Raw genomic sequence first — 14,966 nt, forward strand, 5'->3', positions numbered from 1 at the left:
TTTAGTTCTTCTGGAGAGTGTCACCCATTAGGTCTTTCCAATTGCTCTTCCATATAGATATTTAATTTTGTGGAGTTTTTGTTTGGACAGGAGGCTGTTGAGATGCATCTTGTCCTCTCCCACCAGACACGGCAGCAGAAGGGTTTTGTTGCTTCTGTGAGGCTGTGACGACCGCACTTGCCCTGGACCGGGCTGGAACCCCAACGCCTGCCCTGCCCCGCCCCCCACAAGTAATAAGCTGCTGACATGAGTTTCATGACTTCAATTTTTTTTAAAGGTGAAGCGTCCTAACAGTCCAACAAGGTATGCAGCCCAAAAGTAAGCCCACTCCTATCCTACCCTTATCCCTCGTCACCCAACCCTCTCACTAGAAGCGTCCACTGATACCACTCCTTGTGAATGTTTCCAGAGTCTGCCTTCCACATTTTTTTTTTAACACACAAATAGTATTGTGTAGACAGGATTTTGCAGTCTGTCTTTGTACTCAAAATATTGGTGCTAGTTCCACATCAGTACATAACGAGCTTCCTCGTTCTTTTCTTGCAGCTGCCAAGAAGTTGGCTGCATTATTTAGCTGTATCGGAACTTCAGGTTGTTTCCAGTATTTCACTTCTGGTTTGGGATTTTAAAGCTCTCTGCCCCGAAAGTCAGGGTTCCAATTTGAAACCTGATCCTGGTTCTGTATTCAGCTCTTTCTGCCCAACCATTTGTTGGCCATCTTTGGTGTGCTGTGGCATACTCACTCGGTGCCAGGCTCTCGGAACAGAGCAGCGGGCAGGGACCTGGGAAGAGATTGGCACTTGGTGGTGAGAACTTCAAATGTCTTGGCATAAATGATGCCGTCCAGCGCCCCCCACACTAACTCTAGTGTGTGGCTCCTATCAGCCCCTGATCATGTCCCTAGGATAATCCCAGTCCCCGAAAATGCCTGCCTGGTAAAGCTCAAGCTGCCAAAAGAATTGACTGTTCGTTGCAGCCCGAACCTGACGAGATGCCCTTGACTTCCCTTTTCGTAGACTTCCCCGTTTGCTTTAGGAGATTTGGAATTGTAAATCCTTTCTCTGCCCCTTTGAGATATAAATCTCTTGTAAGCCAGAATGTTTTCTCAAGGACCTGGGAGCCCTGACTGTGAAATGCAAACATCTGTGGAGATAGCTCCCCTATCTCCCCGTTTCTGTGGGAGGGTATGACGCCGACTTTGGTGGGTGTCTAGCTGCTGTGTGCTCCTGTCATAAAGATATGAGAACTGTGGATAAGCACCAATTAGCAAACACAGATGGCCTAATCACATAAACCAACCCCCTCTCTTAACCTCCTTCAGTACTATGCTTTTTTTTTTTTTTTTTTTTTTTTAACAGGCTCCAGTATTTGAAAAGTCTCCTGCCTTTTGATTCCATAGAGTGGAGCTCAGTTCTGTACTGAAGCCTCATTCTCTTACTGCAGTAGCCTGAATAAAATCTGTTTTGCCAATTTTAACAGGTGTCCATTGCAAAATTTCTCTTTGACAATTGGGAAGTCTGCCCCATGCACAGACTGCTTTGCAGATGGTCATGCCTGGTCCTGATTCCCAACCTTCGTCCATGTTGGACCTGGGCGAAAAGGCCATCTTCTAGCATGTTCTTTGTGTCCTGTATTTAGGCTTCACTTCCTGGTCCTTGCTCAGGATTAGTCTACAACTTACTCCCTTCCTATACTGTAGCATGTGTGAGTTGAACAACTCATGAATGCATGTATGTAAATACTGTTGTGTATGTTACTACTCATTTAATGTCTGAATCTTTAAGTTTATTCCACAAACTTTAATTGGGCATTGGTTATGCACCCAGCAATTTACATGCGTGATTTCATTGTACGTAACTAATGGACCTACCTTGTGAGGTAGATATTCCATCTTTGTTTTTGTTAGGAAAATTTGAAACATATATCAAAAGAGATAATGGTATAATGGACTCCCATATACCCATCACCTATATCCCCTCAATTTTCCACTCTGCTCAGATTATTTTGAACACATCCCAGATATCATATTACTTCTTTTTCAAACATTTCAGTATATACTGCTAAGTTATAAAGATGCTTTACAAAAACATATAACTTCACAACCATTACCACATCTAAAAATTAGTAACAATTCCTCAATATCATCAAATAACCAGTTCATCTTTTCTCAAGTGTCTAACCTATTTTTTAACAGTTTGTTTGAATAATGGTTCAAATAAAGTTCACTTTAAAGGGTCAAATGTCAATTTAATCTCTTAATTTACAGGTTTCCCCCTCTCTCTTTTTTCCTTTGTAATTTTTGCTTGTTGAAAAAATTGGGTCTTTTTAGTCCTATAGTTTCCCCACAGTCTGGATTTTGCTGATTTCATCCCTGTGTTGTCAACTAATGTGCTCAGCTGACCTCAATATTTCCTGGAAATTCATACTTTTATCTTGAGATTTAATTGCATTTAGTTTATTTTTTTTTTTTTATGTTTAAAGACTACTTCACAGGTAGTGTCATGTCTTCCACAAGCAGGTACATAATGCCCGTTGGTCTCTGTTTTTGTGATATTAGTAGCCATTTGATGATCATTATTACGTAGGTCGATTATTTTATTATGGTTACAAGATGGTGATATTTTATTTAATAATTAATATCAATTATAAATATAAATAAAATTAATAATAATTATATTATTATATATTTTTAGCTGGAATATATCTATAAAAGACACTTCCTTTCCTTTCTTACTATGATGTACTGACAGGTGTTATAGGAAAAGCAGAACAAAATGCCTATTTCTCTCTCATTATTTATCAGTTTTCAAAATAATGAGTTGGTTACCCAGCAGACTCCAAAGGTAACTAAACAGGGATTCTTTTTCTTTGCATTATACTGAACTCATAGATGTAAGCATATTTGGTGTGTTTCAATCGTTGCAGTTACTATTCTTACTGATACTTAACCATCTTTGGTTAGTGGGATCTCATTCAAATTGGCTCCTACGTTTTTTGTCATGACTCTAGTTTTTTATAACTTCCTTGGTTTTGGTATGGCAAGATGTTTCAGACTCATCTTGTCCATTTCCTGCCCCCAAGCCTGGATGTAGCATTTCTCTTAGGAGCCTCTGTTTCTTTTAGTGAAAGAAGGTAGAAAACAAATCTGGGCCAAAAATACCCATTGTCACCTGGTTGGCTATTATTTCTAGGTCTTTTCACTAGCCAGAGCTATATATTTATTTTTTGATCACACACATCATGAGTTTATACTGATAATTCCAATTCAGATTTAGAAAAGAATTGTCACTGAACTTTATCAGACTTACAATGCATCTCCTTTCACCGACACAATCTCAGTTCTCAATGACACACTTTTGCTTTATCCCAGTACACACACACACACACACACACACACACACACACACACACACACACCCAGTGTCAGAATGACAATACCAACACTACCACCACCAAGGTGATTACTAAAACTTATTTAAGATTCATTTTGCAGTACTCCTCTGTATCTCCACAAGGATATACAGTCAAATTACTGTGGTTTAAAAGGTCACTTGGAGTAGTTCTTCTCTCTGTGATTATGCTACTAATTTGATACATCGTTGGATTCATTTGTTTCCTTTTTCCTTTTGATTTTTAGGATTTAATTTGTTTTGTAATCCTATAAAATAGTTGCATGGTTCCAAAATCATCTTCACATCACAAGATAAATTTTAAACATTCTAGTGTCTTACTTTTCCCTCTACCCTATTCCCTCTCTTCTCCTACAAGTGATCATTTAAAAACACTATGGTTTATTTTTCCATTCTATTTTTTCAATTATGAGCAAATGTGTATGTTTATGTTCATATCCCTCCCCTTTTTTTAGATAAATGGGTAAAAGGACATTCACATTCTCTCCATAGAGAGCTATTCTTCATTCTTTCTGTAAATGTATCATTGCTTATTCAACTAGTCCCAGATTGTAGGTATTTGGGTTGTTTCCAGTCTTTTTCGATTATTGATTAAGATTGAAATAAACAGCTTAATCAATAAATTATTGATTAAGATTGAAATAAACAGCTTTATGCATACTACTTGTTCATTTTTTTGTCAATGTGTCATTGGGAGAGATTCCTGGAAGCGGGATTGCTGGATCAAATTTCATATACATAAATGCATGTATAATTTGTCTAGATTTTGCCAAATTTTACTCCCAAAAGGTTGTAACATTTTCTACTCCCATCAGCACTGTATGAATTTGTCTGTTTTCCTAGAGCTTCATCAACAAAATAGATTGACATACTTTTGGAGTTTTGCTAATCTGATAGTTAAAAATGGTATCTAAGGTAGTTTTTCTTTTTAAAAATTTCTCTTATTATAAGTGAAGTTGAGCCTCCTTTTATATGGCAAAAAACCATTTTCATTTATTTTTTATGTCCACTGTCCATTCATATTTCTAGCCTGTATAAAAATAAGAGTGTTACTGGCTATTTTTTAAACCTCAAATTTTAAATGCTGTTTATAGAATAGGGATGTTAGCCTTTTATATTCTAAGCTGCAAATGCTTTTTTTTTTTTTTCTAGGTTGTCATTTATCTTTGCTTATGGCATTATTCTGCAATGCAAAACTGCAAAATTTAAAAATTTCTGGTAATCAAATTTATCAATGTTTTCCTTTATTGATTTTAGATTTTAAATTATATCAAGGAAAAATTCCCCACACCAAGGCTATAACGAAATTCATCTGTGCTTTCTTCTGATATGGTTTCCTTTTTAATATTTGAATATATGATACATTTGGAATTGATCCCAGGGTACAGTAAGGGATGGATCCAATTTTATTATTTTCCTTCTGACTGTCCATTTGTCTGAATACCATTTATTAAAAAGTCCATTCTTTCCTCCATTGGTTTTCAAATGCTGCCTTGATCAATACTAAATTTCCACATATAGTACAGCCTACTTTTGAATTTTCTGTTCTGTTGCATTGGTCTTCCCATCTTTTATATGCCAATATGAAACAGCTTTAATGATTGAGACTTGCTAGTATGTTTTAGTGTCTGGGAGAGCTGCTGCTTCCCTTGCTTTTTTTGCCTCCCTCCTACCCCCCAGTTTTTCTTTTTGGCTATTCTTGCCTTTTTGTTCCTACAAATAAAATTTATGATAAACACATCCAGTTCTAAAAAACTTGGTATTTCAAAAATTAGATTACATTAAGTTTATAAATTAATTTAGAACTGACATCTTTATGTTATTGAGTCCTTATATTCAAGGACATGATATTTTTTTTTATTTATGTCTTTTAAGGGTTTTTTTTATTGTTTTCTCATAGAGATTTTGGATATTTCAAGTTTATTAAGAGGCATTTCATTTTTTGCTATTATAAATGAGATTTTCTCTTCCCTTATATCTTTTTTGTTGTTTGTATGTATGCTATTTATATATATGGTAATATTACTTTATAACCTGCTACTTTACTAAAATTATCTTATTGTTTGTTGTACAGTTTTCACGGGGATCCTCTTGAGCCTTCCAGAAAGACCAGCATTTTCCCTCTTTCCATTTCTTAACACCTCCAGTTGCTTTCTGTTGCCTAATCACATTAAATATTGCGTCTGACCAATGTTACATAGTAGTAGAAATGGTGGGCATCCTTTTCTTTTTAATTTCTGTAGGAAGAATACTAGTGTTTTCTCCTTTGAGATATTTTATCATGTCAAAAAAGTCTCCAAACATCCTCATTATATAGATGAGAAATGGAGATGTAGAGAGAGCAACGAAGAACTCAAGGTTACACAGGGCCTGAGTTTGACCTCAGGTCTCTCTGGCTTCAAAATCTCCTGTCTTTGCATTAATTGGTAACTACAGTATTGCCATGGGGATATGAAAGACAGTTTGGGGACTATAATCAATAATGTTGTAAAGATCTTGTAGAGTGTCAGATGAGCACATGTCTTTTTAGGGAGACCACTTCATGGACGGTGTAGATACCTGACCACTGCACTGTACACCTGAAGCTGAAGTTGAATAATATTGTATGTCAACTATAATTTAATGTATATAGTCATGGGATATGGAGTACAGCATAGGGAATAGAGTCAATGGAATTGTAATAGATGTATACGATGTCAGAGGGGCAATTGATTGGGGGAGGAGGGTTATCACTTTGTGAGGGATGAAATGTCTAACTATTGCATTGTTTTGTACACCTGAAACTAAACAAAACAAAGCAAAGCAAAAAAACCCTCCTGTCTTTGCAGCACCCCCCTGCATTTTTTGTCATCTAGACTCCTCTGTCCTTCATTCTTCAACATGGACCACACACTTTAAGAAATCTTGAGATTTAAGAGTGGCTGAGCTCAGTGTTTTGGAAGGCTACAGAAAGAGGCCCAAGTGACAGGATTCAGTCTCTCCCCTATGTTCTTTAGCAATTCTGTTCTTTCCCAGATACTCTATGTAGTAAAACAAGAGCCCCCAGGAAATCAGAAACCACCTTTCTTAGAAAGCAGTTTATTGACCACCTATATTACTTGACCATGACCCTTGGGGGAAGACTTATGCTTTCTTCCCCTCCCTGCTCCATCAAAATATTTCTTCTAGTCTTACATATCCTGTTTCCCTGAAAATAAGATCTAGTTGGACAATCAGCTCTAATGGGTCTTTTGGAGCAAAAATTAATATAAGACCTGGTCTTATTTTACTATAAGACCTGGTATTATATAATAGAATATAAGACCGGGTCTTATTAATTTTTGCTCCAAAAGACACATTAGAGCTGATTGTCCAGCTAGGTCTTATTTTTGGGGAAACACGGTATCAGCCTCCCTAAAAGGAATTCTCCTGAACATATTTTCTCTGCATAATTACATGTCTAATGATACTTTAGTGTACCTTATAGCTTGGCTAACGGAGTGACTACCTCACTGGCCTGCTCTGACCAAATGAATTGTATTTCTTAAAACATAGATGGAGTGGTTTTATCTTGGATAAATGTACTCAGGCTTTAGCAGATTCTAAAACAGTCATGGTTCTTTCTCCACCCCCCCTCCCCTGACCTTCCCTCTAGTCCCCACTCCTTTCAGGGACACTAGGTTGTGAAATGTGAACAACGACCCTGTTGCCTTTCTTTTTATTCAGTGGGGAGGGATTAGTTCTTATTTCTTTAAAAACAAAAATGAAAAATTCTGCTAGGACCACAGGTCCTAAGGGGGGGGAAACCTGGCCCTGATCTAGATTGCTTATTTCCAGCTGTTTCCCTCAATAGGCAGGTCCCCAGAGTATGAACAGAAAAGGGACTGTAAGCAGCAGTCTCATTTTAAATCAGGCGCATTTAAAATTCTAATCCTCTTGCCTTTCAGTAATTTTGAGTTCTCCTTTCCTCCAGCTGACAGCCTTTGCTGTCGGAGGTGTCAGCTGCTGTTTTCTCCCATGGAGGCCACTGATTTTGGTGGAAAGCTAAGCCTCCACGGTCCCCTTTCTTCCCCAGGTGGCATGTACTGGCCCCGGCGTCTGCTCACAGCTGTGAGATGCAGCCTCTGTGCTCTACCTCCTTTGTCCCCACTTCTTTCTATCTGCAGCTCTGAAGTAGGAAGCTGTCTAATTTCAGTCTTGTGTTTGGCCTGTTTGAGGATGAAAGGGCCTACTGTCACCAGAACTTACTATCAGCATCATTCACGTGGCAAGACAAGTCAGGAGCATTCAGCAGAGCTGGAGAGGGGACGGGCCACCTCTGCCTGGCGACGGGGAGGTGCTGGGTCCTCTGTGGTCACCACTTGGGAATTTTCCTGTCTCTGTTCACTGCTTAGCAGGAGAAATGGCTGAGAGGTTCTGTCTTGCAGGGGACCCTGCTCGCTGAGCCATTTGTCGTGCGGAGCTTCCGGCGGGGTCTCTGCTCCCGCTCCCCACATAAGAACGCAGGACACGGTGAGGCCAAGAAGGAACACCCATGGAGCCATAAGTAGGAAAGTCATATCACTATATTCTCACCGGTGGCATCCGCCTCTCTGCAATCTGCTCTTGCTAGGCCCCATTCCTTCTGCTAGCGTAGACATGGCAGTTATATTAGTGGCCAATGGCTCACTGGTTACAGCTGACAGCCAACTAGCCACAGCTGATGGCCATCCAATCACAGTTGATGGCCATTTACTACCTGAGCCAGCACCTTTCTATGTGAGGCCGAGAGCCTGGAAACTGCTTTTTGGGCCTTGTCCCCACAGGTTTTAACACAGAGGAGGGAAACGTTTGCAATGGAAAAGGAGCTTCACGTGTATTAGCCCTCACCAGGACTGGCTACATTATTTGTAGGTCCCAGTGTAAAATAAAAAGGCAGAGCAACTTGTTCAAACAGCAGAGAAAAAAAGTGTCTTTAAAAGCTTTTTTCCCATCTTCCATGGTTTTTCTCTAGTCCTGTCATGGTAATTTTGTTATTTAATCTCGTACTCTGTCAGGCAGAGGGATAATCAAGAGGCGAGTGCAAACCCTCAAAGGAGCCTGGGGGCCCCGCCACACCACTTGCGGCACTGTGTGGTCCACCAACTTCTGGGTTACCCCTCCTCCCAGCCGCTGGACTGGTGTGCTATGTTCTGGCCAATGGCAGGAAAGTGAACTAGGCACCTCCTTTCCCATAGACTGGCCACCCCAACTCATGGAGAACAGGCGACCCTGAAGAGTATTGAAACCTCAGTGCCACTCTGTAGGCAGCTGGATCAAGGGTGGGCAAGAGGCTCTTCCCAGATTGCTGAATGTATCGTAGCACTGCCAACCTTGGATGGGATGGCTGCTGCTGTGCCCCACCCCAAGAGGCCACCCTGACCCTTCCCATATCTGTGACCAGGCCCTTGCTGGGGGGTGGGGTGAGAAGGGAAGTCAAGAGGGGCCCGGGGTTCCCAGGGGCCTGAGACTGTGCCATCCAGGGAGACAACGGGAGGTGGGACCCTGACCGAGCTGAGGCTCTAAGACCCTGACACATGCTCCACTGTCCCCTTAGACTTCACTTACAAAGCGCCAATTCAAAGATAAAGTTATTAAGAATTTCAAGATGGTGAGTGCAGAGCCTTAAACGCCAAGTTTGCAGGCCTTCTGAGCACAAGCCCTGTAGGACCATGGTGGTCACACGTCTGGGGAGCCGACCCTTACTCTGACCCCTATGCTTTCAAGGCTCACAAACTTGCACAGTGAGTGATGATGGAGAAGATCCCCCCAACCCCCAAGAACTGACGTCCTGACTCCTGCAGCTCTGCGGGGATGGGCTGGTTGGTGAGTCTCAGACTCCCTGACAGAGCGCCAGGGAGACAGTGGGCCCCACTCCCCAGGGGTGAGGCACGGTTTCTGAGCAGCCAGATGTGAGGCCTACTGTTTGGGGACAGAGAGGGCTTACGAGGAGCTGTAGCCCTGTGACTGATGTGTGAAGAGGACACTGTTAGGGGTGGAGGGAGGAAGGAGGGATACTGCTAAGGCTCTAAGGGGGGGCCTTGGCCTCCAACAGCAAGTCCCATGGTCAGAGGCGTAGCCCTCAGGGGTCTGGCGCCCTGACTTACCATGAGCACAGCACCTCACAGTCTCTGAAGTCCCTTCGTGCCTCTTATTTCATTTCATGCTCACAATGACCCTGGAGGTGTTCATGCATTTTGAAGATGCGGCAAGGGAGCTATGGATCAGAGGAATGGTTGGTCCATCTAAGTGACAGAACCAGGATTTGAAGTGAGATCCGCTTCTTTTTGAGTATAGATCATGTTAGTGGACCTAGGTACCTGCAATGCCAGGAATGAAATGGTCTCCCCAAGCCATTAGCCACTGATTTTACTGGGTGCATTACATTTAGTTAAGCCCCTTAACAGTTCTGTACAATAAATAGTGTGATCCCCAAATTGCAAATGAAGAAACTAGTTCAGAGAAGTTAAGTAACTGACTAAAATCACCCAGCTATAGGTGGCAGAGCCAACATCCAAATGTAAGTTCACTGGAATTGCAGTTTATGCCCCTTCCACTTGTCTCACTGTGCTGGGAAGACTCGGTCTTCGCCTAAGTGGGCCCAGAGCGTGAGGGCATGGACATGCAACTGACCACGGGGCAACATGGTAACTGCACAGTGGGTGCATGTAGAGGCTGTCACGGGATTGTAGAAGGAGCAGGGGAAGCATCTCAGGAGCAGCCAGGCCGAGGGCCTCCCAGAGGGATAGCGTGGCTAGGATAGCAGGGTGGCTTCAGAAGCGCCTTGTGGACTGAGCCCAGGCTATGGATTGTGCCTTGTTAGTGATGGGAGTTCAGAAGGGTTTTGGGCAGGAACATAATGTAGTCAGATCCCTTGTGTCCAAAAGATGATTCTGGGGATGGGGTGGGGAATACCAGGATGGAGAGCAGGTGTCAGCAAAGCCATCTTACAGCTATGAGTTCTGACAATTAAGTTTGCGAACTCATCCTAGAAGAAGTGCTACACACCTCATTGCTGAATATCACTACCACCACCTTCCAAGTACTTCCCTGGGGAAGCTAGGGTCTAGTCCCCCCCTTCAAAGTAATTTTGAAACTCTCTGGAATGGCCATCAGAGCTGTCATCGTATTATCCTTGATCTCCTGAATGTCATCAAAATGTCTTCCTTTCAGTATTTCCTTTATCTTTGGGTAAAGAAAGAAGTCACTGGGGGCCAGATCAGGTGAGTAGGGAGGGTGTTCCAATACACTTATTTGTTTGCCGGCTAAAAACTCCCTCCCAGACTGGGCCATGTGAGCTGGTGCATTGTCGTGATGCAAGAGCCATAAATTGTTGGCAAAAAGTTCAGGTCGTGTAACTTTTTCACCCAGCTTTTTCAGCACTTCCAAATAGTAAACTTGGTTAACTATTTGTCCAGTTGGTACAAATTCATAATGAATAATCCCTCTGATATCAAAAAATATTAGCAATAGCAGTGCAACAAGTTTGCAAACTTAATTGTCAGTCAGACCTTGTATGTGTTGGGGTCTGGAGGGGATGGGCAGTGTGGGTCAGTTTTGTAACAACAACAAAGGAAAAATCATGTGCATTTCTCAAATGCATAGAATTTTCTTTTGTTCTTTTTGATGGAACAGATATTAATGTGGCTTGAAGGCTGGGGTGTGTGATACAGAAATAATTCCATTTTACAGGTTGGTCTAATATCTTCAAATCCATGTTTGAAAAACAAAGAAGAAAAGGAGAACTCTGTAGTCATACACTGGATGTCAGTTACAGTCACTTAAGAGGAAAATGACCCTCATTCCGACCACCTGTGTTGGGGTGGACCGTCTGGGCATGAGGTCTTCATTCCTGCAGCACTGTGGCTGCACTGGTTTCCCTGTATAGTGTTCTGGTCTATAGTCTACCTGCAGGCAGCAACCCTGCAACTTATTATCTATGGATTTGCGGGAATATCCACGGTATTGTGGATATTTCACCATTAAGAAAACTGAGGATCAGAGAAGTTGGGTAAATCCTCCAAGCTCCTGTAGCTAGCTGGAGTCAGACCAAGCCAGTGTCTGTTGCATATGGACTCATTTCTTGGCCATACTCTTTGACCTAGAAATTGGGACACCTGTCTTATGAAAAGTCTGTGTGACATTTGAGTGCAAGAAATTATCCTGTAGATGTTGAGATACTGGCATATTTAGGGACGTTCTGGTGGTTTATAGGACACAAATATTTGGAATCGGGACTGTTGGGGTGAATCTTGGAGGAGTGGCTGCCTGAGATTTGAAGGCTTTCAGGCCCCGGGCGCGCTCGGAGATGGCTCTCTCTCACAGCCCAGCTGGAGGCCAGCACAACAGCAGCTCCAGGGCAAAGCAGAGAGGACAGTGTTGTGTGTCGTGTGTACTGTGCTGTCAGTCACTGACTGACAGTGAAGGAGAAGCATTCTGGGATGAAATAAAAGGCAGGAGGGGCAAATGGGAAGCCCTTTAGTGTCTCAGCATCACCTAACCTCTCACAAATGAAGGTTTGTGACCTCATCTCGGGGGGGCTGCATGCTGGGACCCAGGGAGCAAGGGGTCTGAGCTGGCAGTTCCTGGCTGGGCGAGAGGCTGATTTAGCTCCAAGGGATCCCAAGGGCAGCATTTGGTGGAGCCAGAGAGAAGAGAAGGCAGCCACCCACAAAGAGACAGATGAGTTGTGCAATGCTGGCTGGAGTCCCAGCATTAGACCCACAGGCTGCAGACCAGAGATGATGGATGAGCTGGGCACTCAGTCTGCAGAAATCACCCTGGAGAGCAGGTCCTGACTAAGAGAAAAAGATGAAATCTCTGTGTCCTGCCCTATCTAATAATATAGCCACATGTAACAAAAATGAAATATGATAAACATTTCAATTTCTCAGTCTCATTACCCACATTTCAAGTGCCCAGTAGCCATCAGAGGCTAGTGGCAGCCACACCGCACAGTGTGGCGATTAGACATTTCTATCATTGCAGCAAATTCCATTTGAAGGTAAATTATCTCATTAATATTTTTTATATTGATTACATGTTGAAATAACATTTAAAATACATTGAGTTAAATAAGATATAATGTCACCTGTTTCTCTTTACTTTTCATTTTTTTTTATTGCGGGTAATATAAACTTGTAAATTATCTATTTCTATTGGACAGTGCAGTTATAGATAGATATAGAAACACAGCTCCAAGTATTCCTTATTTTTAATGCTACACCCACGTGATGGTATTCCATTCGATGGTGGCTGTAAAAACCCTTTCTTAACACAAAAGTAACAGAGGCAGCCTGAGGTAATGGGACCAAAGCAAGCTTTGGAGCCAGAAAAATTCAGGTTCAAATCTTATCTCCGTCGCCCTACTAGCTGCACGATCTTGACCAAATAACCTTTTGTGTGTGTGTGTGTGCCCCTGTTTTCTAATCTGAAAAGCGCCATCAGTGAATGAGCCACCGCATAGCACTGCTGTGACCATCAGAGGACACAGTGCACGCAGAGGGACTCGTGTGGGGCAGGCCCCTAGGACACCACACTTATTGCTGTTATTATTGCCATTCGTATTTTTGGCGTGGAAGTGGAAGAGGTTATGGTCAGTTTCTTTGGCCTAGATCACTTGCCCCTTGCCCCCGGCCTCAGCCCGCTTGTTCTCTGATAATGACCTCCCAGAGATGGTGCAAAAGGCAGCAGTCGGCATCCCCTCCCGGAACCTCTGCAAAGCCCTTGGGCACGGGCACTGGCACTCACCTGCTGGCAGCTGTTGGCCCAGGAGGCCCTGAGGGCTCCCCAGCTCTCCGCGCGCTCGGCCCTGCTCTCCAGGCACGCCCGTAGTTGCGCCTCCAGCTCCTGGCTGACTTGCTCGAGGGCATGCACCTTGGCCATGTATTCCACCAGGCAGCCCCCCAGGTCTTCAATGGCGCTGGGGTCCCTCTCCAGGACTGGAGCAGGTGCTGTGGCCAGGCTGGAGCTCTGCAGCCCCTGCAGGAAGAAACTGCTGATGCCCAGGGCTCGGCGGGTCACACGGGCACCCAGTCTACCTGGGTACCCACTGGGCGCCATCCCTACATAGACCCTGGGTGCTCGGACAAGGCCACCCACGGCATTGGTCCTGGAGCCCGGGGGGCTATCCAGGGAAGATGGTGACTGTATTCCCTTGAAGGATGCCCTGTGACTCTGCAGGGACATGCTGGAGCTTGTCCCGGGTGGTGCACCCACCACCACTCGCCTTGAGCTCATCACCCCTTCTGCCTCTGCTGTGCCTAGTGGGTTTACAGAGTCCAGTGGCTTTTGCTTTCCAGCCCCAGCGTCCCTGTGGCCCAGTCACAGGCCTCTCTGGAAGCTGCCCTATTCCCAGGGCTGCTTTGTCTGCTGTTTTTCCATGAGTTTCCATCATTCACTGAGCTGAAAGAGAATCGGCCCTGTCCAGGGCTGCGTGCAGAGAGGGCCTCATGTATTCTCCGCAGGGTCATGTGCCTGACCACCCAGATTTTTCTGCTGGGGGTGGCGGAGGCTGAATCAGTGCAGGCTGTAGGGGTGGCTCATCTGGATTTGTGTATTTCACTACCTAAGAGAGGGCAAGGCAGGTATCAAGCACCCCCATTGCACAGATGAAAAAACCGAGGTTCAGATTACAAGTGTAGTGGATGGCTTGAGCCAGGACTCAATCTTTCTACAAGGCTTTCTACATCCTTCTACATGTGGTGTGTGTGAATGTGCACACATGTCTAGACAGGTAATAGAGGATGGAAACAGATGTGAACCAGCCATGGCAGGAGGCAGCCCCAGGGTCTCAAGAGAAACAAACCAAGCCTGTTGTTTCCTTTACCCTCCCTCAGTCCTGGGAGCAGCTTCATGTCCCTTCTTAGCATCTTTCTTCCCTCAAAAACTGCTTTCATCAGCTGCCAGATCTTGGCCCCATGGTTTCACCTCTCTGAACCGTACTTCCCACTCACTGGCCTGGGCTGGGCTCTTAACTCATTAAAGCATTAGACAAGGGACATTGGCAAATGTAGGTCCCATACCTGTTGGGCACCTATTATGCTCTAGCCATTTCCTATACATCTGTTTCTCCATCTGCCAGAAAACTATTAAGTAACACAAAGAGAAGGTTTTCCAGTAAGCTCTTTATGGGTACTCCCAGTTAGGATTCGATGGCACTGCTGTTTTTAATTCCTATCCTCAGAACCCACTAAGGCATGTTGTCATGGTCCCACCCCAGTCACTTCTTCAGCCCCAGGGATGACAAAATGGACCTAAAATCCACTGCACTTGAGGTTTACCCTAGAGAAATCAAGTAACCAAAACCCAGGGACTGGATATTATCCCAGATCCTGCAATGTGGAAATCTACCTCCAGTGAGAAGGGGAGGGCGTCAGTATGTTGAATCCTTTCCAGTGCTGTGCATGACTTCCACGTTTTCTTTCACTGGGTTCTCACTTCCACCCTTAGGTACAGGGTTGACATGTACTGTCATTTGGGCTGCACACCGCACAACTCCAGAAATATCATCCCATGTCCTGTGACTGGCTATGACTTGCCCAATGTTCATGTTCAGAA

The 14,966-nt window shown here is 43.7% G+C and overlaps 1 protein-coding gene across 1 annotated transcript in view; it reads right to left on the minus strand.

Moving 5' to 3' along the window:
- The window catches only part of BFSP2 (beaded filament structural protein 2), a gene marked incomplete at its 5' end in the record, with an annotated part of 66,850 nt that extends 53,204 nt beyond the window's left edge, over nt 1-13,646 (minus strand). The window contains one exon of the mRNA XM_081072818.1: nt 13,158-13,646. Within this exon, the coding sequence (XP_080928944.1) occupies nt 13,158-13,646 (489 nt within the window). The remainder of the gene's footprint in view (nt 1-13,157) is intronic.
- Nucleotides 13,647-14,966: the final 1,320 nt, after the last annotated feature.

This window comes from Rhinolophus hipposideros, assembly GCF_964194185.1.
Source record: "Rhinolophus hipposideros genome assembly, chromosome: 14".
In the NCBI taxonomy this organism is placed as follows: Eukaryota; Metazoa; Chordata; class Mammalia; order Chiroptera; family Rhinolophidae; genus Rhinolophus; species Rhinolophus hipposideros.